The sequence below is a fragment of the Buteo buteo genome, chromosome 21 (genome assembly GCF_964188355.1).
Source record: "Buteo buteo chromosome 21, bButBut1.hap1.1, whole genome shotgun sequence".
NCBI lineage: Eukaryota > Metazoa > Chordata > Aves > Accipitriformes > Accipitridae > Buteo > Buteo buteo.
The window spans coordinates 10,751,581-10,774,121 of NC_134191.1; the positions used below are offsets into that span (position 1 = coordinate 10,751,581).

Below are 22,541 nucleotides of genomic sequence, written 5' to 3' on the forward strand. Positions count from 1 at the left end.
AGCTTTTCTTTCCCCCTTTATAGAAAGAATAAAGCTCTTACTGCCTCTTATTACAAAAGTCAAAAACCCTGCAATGTATGAAGAGGGGGAGACAAAATATGACAGAGAAATACATGCCTGAGACAGGCCTTCTGAGTGAGAGCTGGGATGGAAAGCTCCCACCTTCAAGAACCAGCAACTACCATAGAAATCCAGACCCCCTCTTACATCCCCAAAGAGCTGTGGTCCACACAGCCCAGAGAGCAAAGCAGTTGTGGTAAGGACCACCTGTGACAAGAACTTCATGGAAGAATGTGATCCATTCATCAAAATGGCTATCAACTCTCTTAGTCCCAACAGCATTCAAGTTAGAGCATAACCAGAAATTCTATTAATAACTATGACAAAGTGCCCAAGATAACAGAAAAGGCTATATGAAATTAAGTAAAAACACAAAACTTGAATGCCTTGACTTGAACATCATCCGGAACAGCACTCTACAGTTAAAATTTATATAAAGTCACTAGATAAATCGCTGACAAACCAGACGATGCTACTGAGCAGCTCCAAGTATTTAGGCTCTGTGTTCCCTCCATCCCTATCCCTTTAGCCAGTACAAATACTTGACATCTTTCTGTTAGTCATAATGCAGTTTTCAAAACACAAGCTTTTTCTATAATGAGGACAGCTGAATCAACTGATTAATATAAAAAGGAACAAAGTACATCAGTAATGGAGGAGAATGGAACCAGAGCATCTGAACTACTCTGCAGCACAGAAAAACAGGGTTTGGGTGGGGTTTTTTGTTTGTTTTGGTTTGGTTTTTTAACTATTAAAAGTTTTAGAAGACAAGAAGAAAATACAAAATAGTATTCTGTATTTCACATTTTTATTAGCTTCTTGCTGGCAGGCATTACACTTGGGAATAATATTGCACCAGGCATTAAAAATATGAATTCTACCACAGGGACATTTTGCATTTAGAATCCAATATAAATATTTCTAATCATATTTCCATGGCTACAGATAATATTTGGTTGCTTGATTTATATGCATAGAAAGAAACAGTTGTCATAACTGTAAGAAACTGTACTTATCAAGTACTTTTAAAGGGTGGGATTTGTTTTCCTAGAATATTACAATAGTGTTTATTGATTTAGAAACTAAATTAGTCTACATGATAGCAGCTTTTTCCCAACTGCATTTTAAATTCTTTTTGTTTCTTGCTCCCAGTGTCGTAGCATTAGATGGATTAGAAACCATTTAAACGGAGGTAATTTTAGCACTTTAAGTTGCGTCAGAGAATTGTGTTAATGACACAAAATACCCTATTGTACTAATTCTTCGGACTCCCTCTTTCAAACAAAAAGGTGTCTTGACTGGACAGGCACATGCATGGTTTTTTTCTGAACAGGACAAAAGGACAGAGCTGCTAGAGAACGAAACTCCTCCAGTCCTTACTGATAAACAATAAATAGTCGTATAAAAAAAGCCCACATTGTTGCTTTAGTCAAAATCCAGACTCTCTTGGGTTTACTGTCCAATTAAGTTGCTAATCACTGAAGTGGCTCCTGCGGAGTCAGATCAGTCATCTGTTTTCCGTGCCAGTCTACAGAAAGTCCAGTTATGCTCCACTGTGTTTTCATTGGCACGCTCGCTCATATGATGAACTCTGGTATTCCTGATCGTGAAGCCCTGCTTTGTGATGTACTCCATCAGATGGACTCTGAGCGATACCTCCTGGTGGTAATCACATGGCCCAAAAGTGAAGGAAACCTGGCAGTCCCTGGTGTCCATCATATGCTTATTCCACTTTGTGAAGTGGTTTGAAATGCCCTCCAGTAACGAATGGACTTTTGTTGTGATAGTGAGCTGCGTGATGATTACAGCCACCGGGTTGGAGTACTTGGAAAGCTTCCGGGTGCTGGACAGCTCCACCACCTCCTCAAAGGTATCCACGGGATACAGCGGCTTGGGGTCATTAAGACATTGAATTAGCGGTTCAATCTGATAGAAGTCCGCTTCCTTCCGAAGTAGGTCGAACTCCTTGAAGTCCAGTGGCAAAGTGAGCTCTGAGGTCCTTAAAAAGTTAAGAACATAACGGAAAAGTGGTCCATCTCTGTCAATAAAGTAATTGCCCTGAGAGTCCCTGGCAGTGGGGAAGTCTCCCCTGAACATGGCCCCAAGCATTGAGTCAGGATATCTCGTTAGAGTTGTGAGGGATGTCGTGTACATGTGTCCACCCACATTTAGCGTGACTGGATCAGTCATCTAGAAAGAGAGAAATCGCAGAGTTTATCAAGCCACCACAAGAAGATTCGATCGGCTCACTGACACACATGGCAAATACTGTTTGAAAACTGCAGGCTCTGCAGAGAATCACGCTTCTCCCATTCGAAGCCTTTAAGCGGTGTTTAAACCCGAACAAATCCAAGCCACCTAGCAACGAGGCACAACTGGCAACTAGACAGGACGATACTTAACATTCAGAATGCACATTTCCAGAACGCTTTAGAAATCTTAACAACTGCGCTACTGTCACAGAAGCAAGTTTTGCATTTGGGCAACAAGTTTTTTTCCCATTCTACAGATGGGGAAATGAGAACAGAGAGATTTCCTGAAGAACAAGTTAGTCTGAATGAGGCCCATCAGTGTTCCTTACTTTCACAATCTGTCTCATTCTAGAACAAAACAAAACCAAAAAAAAAAAAGAAAAGAGAGAAAGAAAGAAAAAAAAATCAGCTGAACAAATCTTAAGCCTCTTTCTCTCCCTCAAAAGAGGATGACAGTGCAAGTTTAGACACAGGACCAAGAGCTCAAAATCAAAATCACCCATGCTCTGGTTAAGAGCCATCATTAAAACAAGCAAACAAAAAAGAACGTTTAGCTTTTAACTCTAAAAAGAAATATTTCTTAGCAAATAAGCATGCTGTGTAGAAGAGGGGGGCAGAGCACAAACCAGTCTGCATCAGCTTCCAGATAGCACATGAGGAAGCAAGAGAGAAAGGAACATAAATCCCATCTGGCCACCAACCCTAACAACCAGGACTGAGGCCAGCCACAGAAAAGAGACATATGCATGGCAGCAGAATGTTTAGAGAAAGAAAACAGGCAAAAAATAAGATGCGTTTGTCTAGTTTGAGACACGGTTTACAGGGAAAAATATTTTTCTTGATAAATAAAATTACAAAGGCCTTAAAATTATATGCAGGAAGCACAAACTGTCTTCAACTTTTGCATGTTAGGAAAATGGTAACAGTGAGCTTAAGGTGTCAGTTAAGTACTCACTGATTGCACCTGGCAAACATGAGTTGGAGCTCTCCCCACAAATAGCATGCAAGGTGAAACACTCCAGAGAATGTAAGCAAGCTGTTGTAACATGCACGGTTTTTCTTCTCACATGACTGAAGCTCTGGATCTACACAGATCTGGAAGGATTCTTACTGCAAGATCTTGAAAGCCCAGTTGTACTGCACAGCACACACTTACACAAGCTCACTTACCATATATCCCCAGTCTCCATTATCCATCTGTTCAATTGCTTGAACTGTGGTATTCCAAGTTTAACAGAAGGTTGCCGAAAGGATACGCGATTCGCCTCCTATTATCTCCCTGCAGGAAAAAGCACACACAGAAACACAAAACAAAGAACAAAACATGGCAGACCATCAGTACCTACAAGAACAACCGAGGGGAATGCTTTCTAATCAAAGGCAGGCTCTCTGCCATGAAAGCATTCAGCTACAAAGCCACATTAGCAGAAGAATCTACAAACAAGCTTTTCCCTCCTTCTCCCTTCACACTACCCATAGGACTGCCTCCAGAGCACAGAGGTAATCACTCCACCAGCTGTCTGACCATCCCAGTTTCATTAAATAACAAGCAATGTGCCTCTGAGGATAATATACGTTCACAAAAGGACAACCTTTCACCTGGGCAACTGTGAGTACTTTGAAAGACAGATGTCCTTTTCCCAATTAAAGAAGTTTATTTAGCCACCATTGAGGTCATACGTGTGATCTGTTAATATTAGTCAAAATTCCCATGCTCCAGTTTCAAACCACACAGAAGAATAGATCAAGCATGAAAGGCAACGAAGAGTAAGAAGAAAAAAAAAAATCTCACTGCGGAATTAATAATTCAGTAGTGGAGAACTGCAATTGATAGCAAGAACATCAATGTACAAACAAAAGAGTATGAATGGACCTCACAGACACACATGCACTCTCAAACAAAATCTCTTTAGGGACCAGCCAGAGGACATCAAACATCTTTTCAACAATGCTCCAACAAAAGCAATTTGAGAAGTGGTTCATGCCATAACTTCCCAGAAGATGCTGAACTGCTGACTTGCATAACAAGGGGACTCTCTCTACACGAGCACAGCAACAGAAAGCCACAGCATGGGTTGTGCAACTCAAGGGGAGGGCGGGCAGTGAGTGACCCCAGACACCAGTGGAGATTTTCCAAAAGTGGCCTGTCAACCATGTCAAGTGATGCATGGACAAGGAAGCCAGTCATCAGTAAGCCTTTATCCCTACCCAGAGCCTGCCTCTCTGCTAGAATTGCTGAAAATTTAGGTCAGTCTGTTTTAAGTAGGGTACAGCTTCTCAGCTTTGTTTATTTTTACATCTTAAAGACCACAGAGTTACCAAGACTTCTGCTCCCATCCTCTTTACTAGCAAACTTCAATACACAGTCACCCAGCTAAAAGCAGCACAAAGATTGAGCCAAGCCAGAGCCCTACATTCCGAAACAAGTGAACGTTCACTGTTAATTCCCAACCAAAAAGATTACTTGCCCTTCTCATTCCTAGCAAACGAGGTTGGTCTCATTCACCACTGAACAAGGCAGCACACCCCACCTCTCTGGGCTCTGCTACCCTGCCCAAACCCACAGCCTGGGCACAACAGCGTCCAGCAGGTCTGGCCTTCAGGGGCCAGCAGCACGACCACAGCTGCAGCTGCATCTCAGATGTATTAAAAAGTAAAAAAAACAAAATCAGTGTATGAAAATCGTGAGGTCAGACAACAGAAGACTAAGGAATACTAAGATACAGAACTAGTCAGACCAGGATCCTATTTTTACAAATTAGAGACGGAGCATGCCTCAAGAAAGTACATTAAAGCACACACACCCCCCCCTCCAACAGCAGATAAACCTGGAATGCCAGCTCTTTTGCCAACCTCTGTAATTATTTTTTTTAACTGCTCACAAATCAAGAAGTGAATTCATTCAGGTTTTCTTTATTTGGAATTGTCACTCAAGTACAGCTCATTAACTTCTATCAACAGGCCAGACCTTTTAAATTCCAGCACTTACAGGTGTTATTCTGTTCAAGCGCAACACCAGTATAACATGCAGATGCATTGAAAACATAGGAGAGACTGGTACTGTTATTCAAGGAGAACATTCACTTGAAAGTGAAATGATGCAGCCAGCCAGAAACTTCACCAGTAATCATGATGGAAGAGCTCTGCAGTCTTAACAAAATTAACTGGAATTATACATTCAGAATATTTCAAAGGCAGACAGATGTCCACCAGAGTTATCTAAACTGGTAAACAGATACTATGTGATTTTGGTCAGCATCTAAGTCCAAATGACAGATGAATCAAGACTTTCTTTATCAGGGAAAGAAACAGATGACACCGCCTGTCTGTACGACAGCATGAACTAATCTTTGATCACAGCACTGCTATGTAACACCGGAGTGAATAATTTACGAAAGCAATTAGCTGAAACAAACCCAGCCCTCAACATATAAGTGTCATCGAGAAGTCTCACTGACCTTTGTGTAAGGATCCAGAATCACTAGGCACGCACAAACCCCCCTGGCAAAGCCAGTGCTGGAGCGAGATGCACAATGCAAAGGGATGATACTGGGATGCCATCCCAAAATGCCTGAGTGTGATCACAACTACCCGCTGCTTCCCTCATCAGTCTGGGAGCTCTGAATTTCTAGACGACTTCACAGGCAAAAATAGCTCTGTTTAGGTGCAACCCGAGATAAGGACTAGCAAACCACATCACAACAAGGGTGGGGATGTACGCCCTTCATGACATACACTCTTTCAACAATGCATTAAATTCTTCATGAATGAAATACAGTGATGCATTGGTGGGGGTGGGCAGACACACTTCATCCATACCCCAGGATGGGCATCCTCAAGCCAGCTCTTGTCCCTGTGTCACACAACAACGTACCGCACCCATGGACAGCCTCGCTAACATGGCTACTTGTGTCCAGACAGCAGATAACAGATGACATGTAGCCATATCCCAAGACAGCCTGCCTTTAATAACCGTAAGAAATACTCATTTAAGATGAAATTCAGCCAGACAAACTGCTGACACCATTTAAGCCAAACAGGATGTCATTCTCTGGCAAGAGCAGAAGTGCACTGATTGTGTCAAACCACAGTCCTGCTTTCGTTAAGCTGCTTCTGCAAGCAGGGAGAAGATATGATGCAGCATTAACATGGTCATCACAGCTGCTGCTGTAGCCCAGCACCAAGCACATCCAAAACTAGAAAGGCACAATGAGAAGCAAGTACCTTTGAAAAGCACTCAAGTCATCATTTTATACTTAATACACCAAATTGGATAACTGCATTTATAGAACACTCACTCTTGTTTCACATGTTATGACTCAGAGGATTACAAGGCTATTTACCAGCAACACTACTGCAACAGGTAGTTCCATTAACTTCAGCAGCACTTCTCCCAGAACAGAGATGCTAACGTGCAACCATTTTGCAAGCTGAAATTCAGAGAAAGCAAATGAGAGTCAGCTGAACATCTGCATCTGTGAATAAACACACATGGGCTCAGGACAGGCCAGGGGATGCCAGCAGCACTGACAAGCGTTTGCACTGCTGGGACCACGTGCATTGCATTTGGTCAAGGCCACAGGCTACGCACTGCACCTGGAGAAAACCACTGCACTGCTGTCATATGCAGCTACTTGAAGGAGGAGCAGAAATACAACTAACAGTTAAAAGTCGAGAGGCACGCACCACCCAAATTGCTCTGAATGTTTTTCATCTAGTTTTTCCAACAAAAGAATTAAAGGATTTACTTGTGGGACTAGTCTTCAGTGGACAGTTTGGTGTCAATATTACAACACAAGCTGTTTAACCTCCACACAAACTGTTTAACCTTAATAGTTACCTTAGATTTCTAGGTCAATACAGAGTTGACAGGAATTCTACCAATGGCAACTTAAAAATTAAAAAGTGCAAAGCTAGCACTCGACTTACACAGATAAATATATTTGGTATTTCAAGCTACTCACCCACGTAGTAAGCTCCCTGCCTCTCACATTTAGATCTCCAAAGATGAGAAGGAACTCCTGCCCTCAACACAGTTACGCTGTACATGGACAGCCTTCTCTATTCCCCAGCCAGTCATAACATTTGAAAGGCAAGACTTTATTGTAAATCATTATTGATGACTCACCTGAACTGACAAAAACTAAGCTAGCACCAGTGATGACTGTACTCCACCAAATTGTACAGCGAGACGACAGTCTACAGAGTGAACCCATGAGGCTCCAGCACCACGCTACTCTAACCAAGGGAGTGAGGAAGAGGCTAGTTCTTAAAACAACCAGTTACCAAATCTTCTGGTAATTTGGCACATCAGCTTCACTAAAGAAAGCATCCATCACCTTCTACACATATTGAGTTTATAATGACTAACATAAGTTTATTAAAAATTAACTTAGTTCTTGCTTTTCTTTAGTTGCTTTTTACTAATATTAAGTCTTCACCTCAGGCAGGAGGGAAAAACGCTCATGCCAGCTACTCAGCATTTTCATTCCTTTATGTCTAATTGCTTCACTATAAATTCCAAGCTCCTGAAGTTTCTTTCCCTCCCCCAAGGAGCTCTATGACATCCTGGTTTAAGTCCAGGTTCCCAACTTTTATTTTAATTGCTACTTGTTTGAAGCGCCCACATCACGATATCATTTTGGCCCTCCTCTCATGAGAGCCAAAGGAAGACACCTGTATTTAGCTTGGTCCTGTGCTGCTGAAGCAACCCAAGGCACCCAGGCTTTCAGCACCCATGGTGATGGTTGGGTTTTACCCATGTATTTTGCTTCTGTGAAACTAACCAGTAGTTGTCTCCATGTGGAAACGTGTCTCCAAACAGTTCTGGAGGAAGGCAGGAGTCAGAAACACTGACCCTCCCCGCACACACCAATGGGGCTCAGCACATGCACGGACCAAGGAGTGACAGCAAGACAAGGACAGAAATCCTTCCTGTGAGCCCAGGCCAGAGAGGGGCCCAGGCCTGCAGCAGGAGCTGGGAAGTGCCAGTTTCCATCACAGAGGAGCCAGAGAGCTCATGGTGGAAGAACCCTCCCCAGGATCACAATGATTCAGCAAAGATGCTGGAAACGAACCCAGACATTTTGCTTCCCCTCCCCTGCAAGTGACCCAAGAGCCCACACCCTCACCCCCACCCCAAACCAGTATCCCAGCTCTGCCTCCGCTCCCCGGTGGGGCAGGAGGACCCACTCCCTTCGCAGAGCGGGACAGAGCCCGCGTATCCCAGACTCTCCCTGCCAGAAATCACCGCCGGGCACCCCGGCTCTCACCCCGGCATCTTCCCCGCTCCTTCCCCCAGCCCAACCGGGAACAGGACCCAGGCACCATCCCCACCCTGACACCGCGGCCCCGGCATCCTGCCGCCCCGCAGCCCTCCCCCAGCACCGAAAAGGCCCGGGGAGCCCAGCCCCTCACCCCCCCCACCCGGGACGCGGCCGTCCCGCCTTAAGGCGCTCCCCCACGGAGGCTGGGGGCACCCCGCCCCACCGGGGAGCCCGGCCCCTCACCGCTGCCCCGAACCAGGGCAGGCCCCGGGCGCTCAGCCCCGCACCCCCCCGCCCCGGCCCGGCCCGGCCCGGCACTCACGGGCGCAGCTGAGGCAGAGCCCGGCGGCGGCGGGGACGACGGAGCTCGAGCCCGGAGTTGAGCCGCCGGTGCGGGCGGAGGCGGAGCGAGGGTGTGTCCTAACCGAGCCCCGCCCCCCAAGGCCGCGCCCCCTTCCTCCGGTAGGTGTGGGGGGGAGGGGCGGGGGGGGGCCGCCAAGCGCCTCAGCGCCCGCCCCCCCCGTTCACCTCAGGGCCGCTAACCGGGGGGCCGCGCTCGGCCCTGCGCCCGGACGTCGGCGTCGCCGAGGAGGGTTGAGAGGGGCCCGGCCCCGGTAAACCTCGTCGCCAAAAGGCGAAGCCGCGGCCGCGGGCGGGGCGCTCGAGCCCGAGCCATGCGCCTCCCCGCCAACGCGGGGCGGGCGAACGGTTGTCCCCGGCGGGCCCGACCGCCGCCGCCGCCGCCGCCGGGGGGGGGGGGGGGAACCGGAAGTGGCGTGCAAAGGCCGCGCCGCCCGTCTCCCGCCGTCGCGGGCGCCGCTTCTCGCGAGAGCGCGGAGGGCGGGGCGAGGCCGCCGGGCAGGGCGCGCGGGGGGGGGGCGGGGCCTCGTCGTCACCGGCGGCGCGCGGCGCCCCGCTCCCTCCGCGCTAGAGGACACGGCCAAGATGGCGGCGGCTGCGGCGGCACTGCGGCACCTGGCGCCGCTGGGCGCCCGCCTCCCGCCGCCGGGCCGCGCCGCCGGGCGGCTGCTCCAGCAGCGCAGGGGGATCCGCCTCTCCGCGCCCACCGCCATACAGGTAGCGGGGCCGCCGCGGGGAGTTAGGATTGCCCCGAAGGAGGGGTTGGGGGAAAGGGGCTCGTCCCTCTCGGGGGAGGCGGCCGGGCCCGGGGCGGGCGGGCGGTGAGGTGAGGTGGCTCGACTCCCCGCGGCCCTGGCGTGTGGGGAGCCCGGCGGCTGCGGGCCGTGCCCCCGCCCTGCCCGGCAGCCGGTGTCTCGCAGGTGACGGTGCGGGACGCGCTCAACCAGGCGCTGGATGAGGAGCTGGAGCGGGACGAGCGCGTCTTTCTGCTGGGCGAGGAGGTGGCTCAGTACGATGGCGCCTACAAGGTATGTGGATGTCGTTACCGGGCCGGGAAAGGGCCTCGGGCGGGCCCTGACTCCCCTCTCCTGCCCTGCAGATCTCCAGGGGTCTCTGGAAGAAGTACGGGGACAAGAGGGTGATCGACACCCCGATATCGGAGGTAAGGCTGCCCTGTCTTCTACCCTGGCGGTCCCTTCCATCAGCCGCTTTCCCCCCCCCCCCCCCCGTGCTTACTCCTCGGTTCCCTTCTCTTTCAGATGGGCTTCACGGGAATTGCTGTCGGTGCTGCTATGGTTTGTAAATTTGCATTCCTCTCCTTCTGATTTAAAAACTAAAAATAAATTGGTTTTATGTAAAAAACATACTAATACGTATTTTAACATATTTAATAGGCAGGGTTGAGACCAGTGTGTGAATTCATGACGTTCAACTTCTCCATGCAAGCAATCGATCAGGTTATAAACTCTGCTGCCAAGACCTGTTACATGTCTGCAGGATCAATCGCTGTTCCCATTGTCTTCCGGGGCCCCAACGGGGCATCAGCTGGAGTCGCTGCTCAGCACTCGCAGTGCTTCGCCGCTTGGTACGGGCACTGCCCGGGACTGAAAGTTGTTAGTCCTTGGAGCTCAGAAGATGCTAAAGGTCTGCTGAAAGCATCAATACGGGATGATAATCCAGGTGAACACAGGCAGATCATGACAACACCTAGCACTCGATCCTGAAAAGAATGTCTGTTTTCTCCTCCTGCCCCATTTAAAACAAACAAACAAAAGATTGTTAAACCCTAAAATACTTAAGGTTGCTTTACTGCAGCTTTAGGGTACTTACAAAGGCACAGAAGTATGTATTCTTTTCCTAATAGTCACTTGCCTTGCTAGCAGTAGACTAATTTTGTGCTGTTGCCAGCTACATATCTTTACTGCTAGTTTGGTACCAATCAGGAAACTTAGAAGCATTTACGAATCTATCATAAAGGGGTTAAAAAGGATGAAGATGAGTCAGGAGGAGTTCCTGCATATGCAGTGTCTATGTAACTCATTTTTACAGATCATGAAGTTCAGATGATAAATTCAGAATGTCATTAATTAAAAGCAGGGCAACCTTTCTCTTTATTTTTCATAAATATGCATGCAAAATCTAAGATGTTTCTAAAACTTGTGAGTCTACCATCATGGAACAGAAGTTAAATACCTGATCTCATTTAAGACTAATTGTAGACAATTTTTTAAATAATTCAGCATTAAGACTGTGATTTTTATTTTTTTTTAATTGCTTCTGCAAATGTACTCAAGTCCTTGTTGCCCGGATGGGCTTAGTATCTTGAACTAGTCTGCTGCAGTGCCGTTAATCATAAGTACAGTCCTGTGCCTGCAGATGTACATGTTAATCGAAGTATGTTTTCTTCTAGTTGTGATGCTGGAAAATGAATTACTGTATGGTGTTCCCTTTGAAATGTCTGAACAGGCACAGTCAAAGGATTTTGTTGTTCCAATTGGAAAAGCTAAAATAGAAAGGCAAGGTAAGCTGAGAATACAGTTTGTTTCCATATTAACCGAACTGCTTGGGGACTTTTTTTTTAACTTCTTAGCTATTCAGAATACTGCTGTCATGGGACGCAGAAAAGTGTGTCAGATGTTAAATGTTCCAATGTTATTTTATCCAGTAGTATACTTTATTGTTCTGTTGCCCATACAAGGAAAGATCACCTGATACTCTGTATCTTATCTAAAGCTATACCCTTCTAAAGGATTTGTTCCATAGTATAGAGATAGAGTAGGTGATGCCTGAAAAACTTTTTTCATCACCTAAGTAATGTTAGTCAAAAATGCAAAAAGAGATCACTGTAGTATTTCAGCTCATTTGTTTATAATTTACCACTGAATTACATGAATGTTTGAAAAGGATCATCTAGAAACTATATTAAATATATCTTCAGTTCCCTGAATTAAAGGGTAGAGTTTGTCTTGGCATAGTCTTTCGCTACCACTCTTTGTGCAGAATACTTAGCATTTCAAATAAATGTAAGGAACTTTAAATTTAGGGGTTTTTTTCTTTTTTAACACTTGTTTCTGTTCTAGGAACCCATGTTACGTTAGTGTCACACTCAAGACCTGTTGGACACTGTTTGGAAGCAGCTGCTGTACTTGCCAAAGAAGGCGTAGAGTGTGAGGTGGGTGGTGTTTCTGTTGTTTGTCTCTTTCCCTGAAGTGGGGAAAAAAGCAGAGGGACTTCCTGTTCAGGCTCTGCAAAACTTCAGTGTTATTAACTACAAGCTTCTTATATTTGTAAATGCCTTAACAGCATGTGCATTTCATGTTTCTGCATTTGACTTTTTCATCACAAAGTTAAGGCAGAACTATTAACGATTTTCAGATTGACCCAGCTGTATGGTAAGCAGAACAGTGACAGTATGTATTAGTATGGTTGTATCTCGATAGAGCAAGAGTCACCTACTTGGGCTTTTCCAGGAGCCAGGAGAAACTGTTCCGTACAGTCTCTGCCAGAAAAAAGTTAGAAATTTTATTAACTTTAAGTCTTGTCTTCAAAGTCAGAATAGATGAAAGTGCTAAAGGGCACTGTACCCAAACAGTAGTAACCAACAGGCTTAAATCATAGCAAAACTCACATATTCCCTTTTCTCCTCCTCCCCCCAGGTTATAAATCTGCGTACCATTCGACCAATGGATATTGAAACAGTGGAAGCCAGCGTTGTAAAGACAAACCATCTTGTAACTGTAGAAGGAGGTTGGCCACAATTTGGAGTAGGAGCAGAAATCTGTGCCAGGATCATGGAAGGTACTGAGTTTTGCAATATATTTCTTGATCTCATTCCCTAGTCTAAATCCTGACAACTTCTTGATAAAGCCAGATGAAGGCAAAGCTAGGGGTTTGTATCTGAGGAGGTTGAGCCTAGCTGTCTTGCTCTAGAGATTTTCACAGGGTGGATCGAGCTACTCTTCTGTTGCAAGTAATTCTTATCCCAGAAACTCGACTCTGTGAGAGTAAGATGGAAACTTTCTGTCTAAACCATACTGCGTGAAGATGAACAAGCAGAAACAGCTCTCTGGAATATTGGAGCTGCAGGAATAAAATTGTTTAAATGGATTAAGAAATTGAATTGAGAGAAAACCGTAGCGCATGGCAACCTGACAACTGTTTTCTGTTTCAGGATCTGCCTTTAACTACTTGGATGCTCCAGCTGTGCGTGTTACCGGTGCAGATGTTCCTATGCCTTACGCAAAAATTTTAGAAGATAACTGCATACCTCAAGTGAAGGATATAATATTTGCAGTGAAGAAAACTTTGAATATCTAAGTTGTAAATACATGTTTTAAAGTCCTGCTTTACAAAGTATTAATGGTGTAGGGCAAGTTGTATGCATAACTTTTGTTGTATAGCTACATGAACTTTTTGTACAGTGGGCAAAGTATAGTGATCTCCCAGAATATTTATATGGGGTTACCCTCTAAGCCACACTTCATGTAAGCAACGATGTGGTAATGCTTGTTTATTCAACAGTACAGGTGGGTTAGTGCTACTCTATGTGGAGAAATCCTATTCTAAATTCAGAATGAGGAAAAAATCCTCCATTTCTGCTTGGCTTGTAATTACCAGACCCGTTGTGTTAAACTGTTGGCTGTAGTGGTGGTTGAGTGAAGAACTGCAGTGAGCAAGAGGGGGCCCCAAGTCCTGCCCTGGAATGCTGTACAGCTCTCTAGGAGCCCATGGTCGCAAGGCTTATTAAAGGTGAATGATCAAACTGGAGTGAGTGAAGCCTTGCTTTTCAGTTCAACAGTTAAGTGCAACTATCTGTACAAAAGTGGTTTTGGAAGCCTGCGGTATGGGTTAAGAGATGGCTAACATGTTTAGTGTCGAAGAGCACTCCGCTCATGCAGGAAAGCTTCTGCACAAGAGCTTAAATAAAGATCCTGATCCTCTTCAGTAGGTGATGGGAAACGCTACAGAATTTTTCTTCACTAGCTGCCACATATGGTGATAAAAAAAAAAAATACTTGCCCAGATGCTTTGCTTTATGTATTATTTTTTTAAACTCATCATACGGGCTAACAATGGCATGCTCAAACTACAGTTCTTACAATGCAAAATAAGTTATTTTACGCACACGCACTGAGCCTGGGTCTGACGCAGCAGCCGCATGGACTGTGTTTGAAGAGCTGGGAAACAGCGGCAGCAGGCTTTCTGCAGATCACCACATGCCAGGGTTTAGCTAAGGGGCTATTCTTGTCAGGCAGGGAGAGCTCTGCAAGCCTTTGTTCAGCAGCTTCTGGTACAGAGTGAGAGCTGCCTCTAGGAGCCTGTGCAGTGGGGCTTGCTCTACACTCGAGGTAGGCTGCCCTTCCGCTGAACTGTTGGAGAGGAGATACTTACCTCTGTAAGTAGACAGAAGAGCTCGGGTCCTATTTTAGTTAAGGGCTACGACTACCTTTCAAAGTATTTTCTTTAGCAGAAGTGCTATTAGGTTCTTAGAAAGTCTGGCTTGCAGGTGCAATCCTAGCAGAATATACCCACCACCACGCTGCTGAAGGAATTCCATTAACATTTTAATAAAAATGACTGAATATCACAGGTTACATGAAACTTTGTACAGACATTCTCTGCATAGTAACAAAACACTGATGTACTTGAATTTAAAAAAATGGATTATCTATAATCCTTTAAAGTGCAATTTTTTTAAGGTTTTAAATCAAAAAGGATCTTTCAATAAAGTTTAAGCTGTTGAATAAACTTGAAGTAACTTTGCATTTAACTAAATAAAGAATAATAACCCAGTGCCCTATTAAATCCCATTTCAACTGTCTCCTCATTTAAAAACACTTTCCCTTAGAGTTACAGGTAGGATGTCCATTTAAACAAGTTTAATGAGACAGCATTTTTATTCCACCAGCAAATACGGTGGGAATAAGATTTAATTCTCTAGTTCCCTCACCTGTGCAGTTTACTTTAAGGGTTGGGAGGAGTTGGATTATCTAGAACAAAACTTGCTCATTCAATGCAGCAAGAATTAAGATGAGTTACAAGTGCATGGAAAGAGTTGAAAAACTGAGCAGACTAAAACTACATTTGTGTAATTTGAAAAAAGGGGTGGAATAGAGCTAGGAAAAAAAAAGCATTAATTCACCATGATCATGGTCATTCCTATTTTCAGATTTTTATTCAGCTATATAGAAGTTGCTGTACCCCTGAAACTGTAGCTAGAGAACAAAGTTCTTGAAACCATGTAAAGAATGGAGTACTTATCACAGCATGGCAATGCAATTCAGACAGGGCAGTGCTGCTACTCAAGGAAAGCTGAAATAGGGGTAAACGGAGCTACAGCGTGATTAGCCGCTATATGCTGGTGGATCAGTCACTGGTCAGGAGGGTCTGGTTCCTAGACAGCACAGGAGGGGGAGAGGGAATTCAATCCTGGTGTGACCAGCGGCCTCAGCTGATCCTGGGAGCACTGTAGTCACACGTTTGTGTTTTCTTCAGAGTTCCCTTCTGAAAGTTTTGAATGGAGCTGAGTAAGGCTCCTCGGCTTGCACTGACATCGGGCTGCGGGTTTGGCTGCGTTGGCACCTCTGTACTCGGAGGAGGAGCTGCTGGTGGCAGGGGCGGCGGTGGCGGTGCTGGGGGTATCGACGATGCTCCTGTTGAGTTGAGAAGAGAAGATGTAGTTTGATTATGCCAAGGAGGTCCTGCCACAGAGGACTGCGGCTGCTTAGCTGGACTTGGTCAGTCCTGTACTAGTCATGTCATTCCTTGAATGCCAGTGGAGTGTGAAGAACAGAACAGATGAAAAATGCCAGTGATCAAATCCCTCTATCTGCAGGTGAGTCGTGTCACCTGAGACACTGCTGAAATGAAACCCGAAGTGCCTCAGTACTCAGGGATGCAAAACATGACTCAAATGTGATCTTGCACTGAGGGAAATGGAGATCACTGAACAGGACTTCCCAGCTTCAGCTTCTCGTTTGTCCCCAGTGAAGCAGGTCGCTCTTTGGGTCACGAACAGTAACAAAGACTGGAAGAACAGGTACTAGGATTTGCTTATTTACATGACTAACTTTACATTCTTAGGAAGGACCACATCGCTGTAGTATTTGTGATGACTGCTTGGTCAGATTATACTCCCATTTTAAAGTACTAACTGCAGATAGAGTTTTCTGGAAGTGTTTTACACTTCCACAGTAGTGTCAGACTTTCACCAAACATGTCGTAACAAATGCCGGTTTCGCAGGCTGAATGAATCACAACAATCTGCCACTCACACCGCTTGCCAGCCTCTCATGTTCCCACCAGTCACCTTTGCGCTCTGGCCCTTGCTCTCTACCCCAGTCATGTCCATCTCGTGCTCTTCATCATGCCTCAGCCTCCACGTCCCGACTCCCTGGGAAGCCGGAGCCCGCAGCGGTGCGTGCAGGCAGCTAGCCCAGCAGCGAGGGCCGGCGTGGAGGTGATTCCTGGCAGCTGGGATCCAGGCAGGTGGCCTTATTTGCCCCAAGCAGCTTTCCCAAACACCCTGATCTTGTGCAACTCTGCTGCTGCACGCTGCACCATCATTTCTACACAAGTATAATCAAAGATCCAGGCGGGAGTAAAAGCAAAAGGCTTCAGAGGTTCCACAGGACATGCACGTGAAGGTGGCATTTGCAGCCCATCACCAGCTATATGGGGAATGATTGGCCTGTCTTGTCTCACATATTCTGGAATGAGTACGGGCATAATGATTAATATCTTCGAACTATTCAACAATGAATTTTAACTCCCATCACCTAGATCATTATTCCATAGTAAGACTAAAGAAACAAATGGTACCTATAGTCACACTTGCTTCCGGTAGCTAGCTCTAACCCACAAAGAGGAATATACTGGTAAGTGGCAAGAAGTATGATACTAAAGGACAACAAAGCAAAACAACATGAGGCCAACCAAGAGACTATGGTTACTGAAGTAAAACTGCTTGCTATGAAGTAAGCAAATACCAAGCAGTTAAAGGACATTATGCCACATTGACTCAAGAGGTATTCAATGAAGGATAAAGCTCAGCTACAGAAAACAAAAAGCAGGCAAAGTTCTTTGTGGTCCTCAGTAACACTTGCTCGCAGACTAACAAGTAATAGTAAAAAAGTAACTGCTGTAAATACAAAAAGCAGTTATACTAGATGAAAGTCATAACTCAAAGCTCCCTCATTTTCTATTTATACTAGTCTTTGAAGAGAGATATTTCCCAGATGGGAGCAAGTGCAAAATGAGGAATATTCACACAAAGCATCCAATTTTGCCAGTGTACATTAATACATGCTGTGACTGTAGCACTTCCAACTCTTCAGGAGAAATTCTCACTGGCGTGAAAACCTTCTGTGACAACAAAACATGGAAGTACATATTGGGCTTATCTTCACTCTCCTCCCTTCCAGAGGAAATACTCAAGTCTTAGTAGAAATATCAGAGATCAACTGAAACAATTTAACATGCCTGTTGCATGTGGATCAACTGCTCTCTTAAGTAAGCAAAACATTACACAGTGTTAGCACAAACTGAAATAAATTGCATATTGATGCCTTGGGGCCATCTAACCTATCCAAATCTACTTTTTACACTAGCCAAAGACGTAGAAGTCCACTTATTATTAGAAATACTGGAAAACCATCCCCTACGTTAGAGTCCTATTTGTCACATGTGTACAGATTGCCAGCAAAGCACTGCAAAGCAAAACTTGACGCTTTGCCAAAGGAAGAACAAGACCAAGAACAGTTCGAGTAACTACTTTTGTGGTTAAAGTGGTCAGAGCAGAACACTGCAGGACTGGCATACCAACGCTATCACCAAACTGGTCAGATGAACTGCTGTAAAAGAGCCAAGACCAGCTAATCATAAATGAAATGGCTTGAAAGAGATGCAAGAACTGCAGAGAACAAAGACAAGATTTTTGGCTGGAATTGCGAGGTGAGGTTCAAGAGGCTGTGCAAGTAGTTTTACAAGATGCAATAGGGAATGACCATGAAAACAGTGGTGAGGACTCTGTATGGAACACAAATACAACAGTAACATACACAGTGAAAGAAGGTACACATTTAACAGAGAGATGGGCATAAAAGCCACAAAGTGCTTGGATCACTAAGTATTACTAGGCCAAGATTCCATGTGTTATCTTCAAATTTTGGTCTGGTCATTTTACAATGGGCATAGAAAAGACAGGGAAGTAGGGGGAGAGGCCACCTTCCTTCCTGGAAAATTGTTAAATTCCTCAGGACTCACTATTACTGAAATTGAGCTGCTGACAACATCATACAGTTAAACTCTTGGGAGATCGATTACAGACAATGATACTCTTACACCTGAGCTCTGCCTTAAATACACACAGGTTTTAGAATCATAGCTGACTAGCTATGGGCATTACATATTGAACCTGTTAATTAAGAGCATGATTCTGAAAATCTTCAAATCCATTTATTTGTTAGTCAATCAAAACCAAGCTGTCCTTCCCTTCTTGACACGAGTGGTGCAAAGGAAATCTTAGTTCACACTTGTGTATTCCTATGCAGTTATATCTACAAATTATATTGTTCTGCCCAACAGTGAAATATTCTCCTGTATTTACTAGAAAAAAAAAAAACATTTGAGACAAGTGCTCAGTTATCACTAGACCTTTCCAATACACATATGTTGGAAGAAGTTGCCTGCAAACATACATTTTACTCATTCATGCAGTTGTAAGAATAAAACACTCAAACAAGAACTTACCAAGGGTTTTTTACAGGGACATTTTTGTTAAAAGAGTGTGTTAAAAGGAATAGGAAGTAAATCAGATGCTGTAAACTTGATGCCTGAATTGAAACAAAAACTTAATTATGAATTTAAAGTGACAGTAATTGTGCAAACAGCATTAAAAACTTGGCTGAGAATGGGATGCAAACAAAGAAAATCATTTTAGTGATAGAGTTTTTAAAGATGCTGTATTTCATTAAAAGAATCCACAAGAAAGTTCAGATCTTTTTCTTCTATTCCCTCCCAATACTAAGCAAGTTCAAGATTTGCATTCAAGTTTCCCATACAGAAACAGAGCATCTTTAAAGAGATAAATCAGCATTAGCTTACTTTTCCGAAAATTCACGTTCAAAATGATGCATGCTCTATTGAAGACAGCAGAGAAAGAGAGAGGACACAAGTTAATAATCCGGTTCTCGTGTCAAAGTAAGAAAAACAGATACTGTTAGCTGAAAAGTTAGTACAAAAATCAATACATTCTTATTCACTGACAAATATGAGGATAGCAGATTGACTATTTCATATTACATATACAACACTTTGTCTGATTCTGAGTAACAAAACACAGTTTTCCATGCTATAAGCATTATACTTGATGAACACATACAACACACATGCCTTCAGTTGCACATGCCATAATTCAAGCTTTACAGGATTAAAGTGCATTTAGAGAGATTTAGCAAGAAATCTGCAGGAAGATTAGCCACAGAAGACAAAATCCATTCAGTTCAAGGAACACCTCCTGTCGTACTAACACCTGTATTTACACTTATGCTGCATGGGTCAGAGACACTCAAGAAGAGAGCACTTACTAAAGCATTCAAATTGTCTTACAGAAAGGTGAAGGGCAGAAAAGATGCACCATATGGGTGTCTATGAAACACATGTCATACTGAAGGATTCAGAACAACTGGCACAGAAAAAGATAGCTAAAGTTAAGTACAACTCTTTTACTTCATTCCCACAGGGAAGCAAAAATGGCACCCTCCAAATTTTCCTCTAGTATAAGAGAGCTTGCTGGTATTTTATGGGCTTATTGGATTTAGAGAAGATGCAGTGAAGTTTTAAATAACCCATACCACAGCATTCTGTATCCCATCTGATCCTAGCCACAGCTCAGAGCCGCAAAGAAAAATAACATATTTTCAAGGAAGCAAAGAATTGTGCAAGTGGAGAAAAAAGAATCAATCATTCAAGGGAGAATGTCAGATACATGGAAAGTTATGTTAGAATCACTTGCCACGATGTAAACAATGTATTTCAAAGATGTTATTTAGCCAAGTATCTGCAACAAAACCAGCCCAAAACATTCTAGTCAATGAGAAAAGCCCATGAGAGCCTACATTTCTAGTAGACACCTTTCGCCTCAAAGCAGGTCATGCATTCAATCCTACAGCTCCAGCTGTTATTACAAAGACAGCTGAAACCAGCAATCATTTTATTTCTCAGTATGTTTTGCATTAACTATACCAACCACTCTGCTGCAAGCTAAGTCTCACAAGGTCTTTGTTCACAGACAAAGCACCTCTCAACGCGTGAGAAACACCCTGAACGATGTTCCTTCCCCAGAGCATGTCAGACTGGAGGCTGTTCCCATTTCGTCAGTGCCTCTGGCTCTGCACATACCCATGCACTACGTTGATTTGGTTGGTTACAGGCCAGGACAAGGGCAAGAGCTTCTGTTGGGTACACTTTTCCATGTCAGCCTTCATTTTGCCATGGCATAGTATCAGCAAGATGCTTTGAGATGCCATGATTCTAACACAACCACAACCAAACCAGAAAGACAGACTGACAGCCTCATTCCCCTTTTGAGAGTCATCTCACCACACTGATACCACAAGCAATTTTGGTTCAGAGGTAAATATCCTTAGTAAGTGCAAGGAAACTGGAAGGGAGAGATACAAGCTACAGATGCATCACTTGTCACAAATAAAGTCCCACCATGGGGCCAGTGAGTCTTTCATTGAGTAATAGCATACTTGCTTAGAATGGCTAAAACTACAATGTTGCTGGTGAAAAAAATCAGGTACACTAGCTTTTCCCTTAGAACTAACACCTGAAGTTTCTTCTATGAATTCTAGTCACAAAGCATTCCTGAAATGGTGACACTTGCCTTTACACCCGATCAAAAGGATCAAAGCCATCGGCACACTAAAGCACTTTCCAATTCGAATGTGGGTAGGGCCACGTGCACCACATCAAATGGGGCTGATCACCACAAGTCATCATGAGCACGCTGGCAGCAAGATGACTGACACACTGTGACAATGTGGTTTGAACAACAGAGCCAAGTTCTGAGCCCAAACTTGAGCCATTTTTAGCCATTTGAGCCACGTCTACACATAAACCTGCACAGATGCTCAAAACTTGAAAAAGCTTTCAACCAAGTTCCAACAGGTTCAAATTAAAACCTAAGTGAAAGGTAGTTTTATTGCAGGGAAAAAAAAAAATGTTCTCTAAACATCTGTCCATTTTGGAGGCATAAGGTTTTCTTTTGCATTTTCAGCTACTTCCTTATTAAAGCATCCAGAACTTGAAATAAACCCTCTAGCTAAGAGTCAGTACATCCAGAGAACAGCACTGTTATTGTGCAACACAATAACAGTAATTATCTTGTTTAGACTAACTGGGAGAAGTTAGTTCATAAAATATACACTTCAACATACACTCAACTTGAAGGAGAAACGACTAACTTGAATTTCAGCATAACTGATTTGGATTACGTCACAGAGACTGCAGTGTCCTTTGAAAGGCCATTCACAGCAAACACAAATTTGATTGCATCGCTTTAGTTAACAAGTTGTGCTGTGTAGAAAGTTCCTGGGACTAGAAACCATATGGCATGAGTCATCATAACAAACAGCAATGCTATGGACTGCTTCCCTTCTAGAAATGTATTCCATTAACACCTTTTGCTGTTAATGTTTGCCAGTGCTCATCTTCCAGCCTTTCAGACTGAAGCACATCCACTGTCACTCAATATTCAGATTTGTAATCAAACTTTCATGAGCATTTCTATTGCCCACTCAAGCAGATTCTTCACCACTTCCCACCACCTGTCCTAAACGCAAGTGAAACTGTTTGCACAGCTACGCAGCAAACTAGAAGACAGAACTGGCCAAAAATAATAAAGATATTATCTTTAAACCAAATCAGTCTCTGACTTGTTTCAACCAGTTCTACTGCTGTTATCAATGGGCTGTAGCAGAACTGGGGAGATTTATGCAGCCTAAGCCACTGAATTTGTCACACCCAAAATTCCTGAAACTACATCACAGCAGTACAGGTGTAAAGAGACAATACACAGAAACAAGGGATCAACAAGCAGTATTTCAGAGTCAACAGACCATTAACATGAGAACAAATGCATACTGCAACATGAGGCCCAGAAAATGTCTGGAAAGGAGCAATGTCGGTAGGACTGCAGTAATAGAGACTCTGAAGCAAGCGCTTATGCTCTATGGGTAAATCATATCATGTGTATTTCAAGAAAGGTTATTAAATGAAAAAGAACAGTATTAACAGGTTCTCTATAGCCCTCAAAAGACAGCACATGCCCACACTCAGGCTGACACAAGATAAATATTATCTCTGTGTTCCATCCTTGAAAACCACCATCCCTTAACCATCCCTGGGAATAACACCCACAGTTGAGGGGCGGGGCGGGGGAGGGGGAGAATAAAAAAGAAAGAAAAAGACAAACACTGTAATGACTCTTGAACTTACCTGCTGTAGAGGGTGGAGTGGGTGATGATGGAGATGTTAATGGGGAACTCGCCCCAGAGCCTGCTAAATAAAACAACAGTCTAGTAACTAAAGCTGTGAC

At 44.2% G+C, this 22,541-nt stretch overlaps 3 protein-coding genes across 10 annotated transcripts in view; 1 reads left to right on the forward strand and 2 right to left on the reverse strand.

Moving 5' to 3' along the window:
• Window positions 1-856: 856 nt before the first annotated feature.
• Window positions 857-9,331, reverse strand: KCTD6 (potassium channel tetramerization domain containing 6). Of its 3 annotated transcripts, none has more exons than XM_075052806.1 (3): window positions 8,901-9,331; window positions 3,483-3,591; window positions 857-2,250 (listed from the first exon to the last, which is right to left on the reverse strand). In XM_075052806.1, exons 2-3 carry the CDS (start codon window positions 3,507-3,509, stop codon window positions 1,564-1,566), a joined length of 714 nt encoding a protein of 237 aa, XP_074908907.1. In that variant the 5' UTR covers window positions 3,510-3,591; window positions 8,901-9,331; the 3' UTR covers window positions 857-1,563. The 3 variants fall into 3 exon arrangements, with proteins under 3 accessions (XP_074908907.1, XP_074908908.1, XP_074908910.1); XM_075052807.1 differs by lacking the exon at window positions 8,901-9,331 and adding an exon at window positions 6,656-8,416; XM_075052809.1 differs by lacking the exon at window positions 8,901-9,331 and having other exon boundaries at window positions 857-2,660; window positions 3,483-6,617.
• A 121-nt stretch (window positions 9,332-9,452) lies between these two features.
• Window positions 9,453-13,890, forward strand: PDHB (pyruvate dehydrogenase E1 subunit beta). Its single transcript, XM_075053528.1, has 9 exons — window positions 9,453-9,655; window positions 9,859-9,966; window positions 10,038-10,100; window positions 10,198-10,233; window positions 10,333-10,618; window positions 11,349-11,459; window positions 12,019-12,110; window positions 12,595-12,736; window positions 13,110-13,890. The coding sequence occupies exons 1-9, from the start codon at window positions 9,524-9,526 to the stop codon at window positions 13,253-13,255; spliced, it is 1,116 nt and encodes a 371-aa protein (XP_074909629.1). The 5' UTR covers window positions 9,453-9,523; the 3' UTR covers window positions 13,256-13,890.
• PXK (PX domain containing serine/threonine kinase like) overlaps window positions 10,559-22,541 on the reverse strand; it is a 41,447-nt gene continuing 29,464 nt past the window's right edge. The window contains exons 17-19 of one of the 6 annotated variants that reach the window (XM_075053522.1): window positions 22,442-22,501; window positions 12,395-12,437; window positions 10,559-10,684 (exon numbers count right to left, since the gene is read on the reverse strand). In XM_075053522.1, the coding sequence (XP_074909623.1) occupies window positions 10,597-10,684; window positions 12,395-12,437; window positions 22,442-22,501 (191 nt within the window). In that variant the 3' untranslated portion in view covers window positions 10,559-10,596. Of the gene's footprint in view, window positions 10,685-12,394; window positions 12,438-14,484; window positions 15,592-18,688; window positions 18,772-22,441; window positions 22,505-22,541 lie in introns of those variants that run through there. The other 5 variants (XM_075053521.1, XM_075053526.1, XM_075053525.1 and 2 more) reach the window with 5 other exon arrangements.

Coding starts and splice junctions, on each gene's coding strand:
- KCTD6 (XM_075052806.1), bottom strand. CDS start 3,509: ATGGATAATGGAGACTGGGGATATATG. Junction 2,251..3,482: donor ATGGAGACTGGGGATATATG/GTAAGTGAGCTT, acceptor CTCTCTTTCTAG/ATGACTGATCCAGTCACGCT.
- PDHB (XM_075053528.1), top strand. CDS start 9,524: ATGGCGGCGGCTGCGGCGGCACTGCGGCACCTGGCGCCGCTGGGCGCC. Junction 9,656..9,858: donor CCGCGCCCACCGCCATACAG/GTAGCGGGGCCG, acceptor GGTGTCTCGCAG/GTGACGGTGCGGGACGCGCT. Junction 9,967..10,037: donor AGTACGATGGCGCCTACAAG/GTATGTGGATGT, acceptor CCTGCCCTGCAG/ATCTCCAGGGGTCTCTGGAA.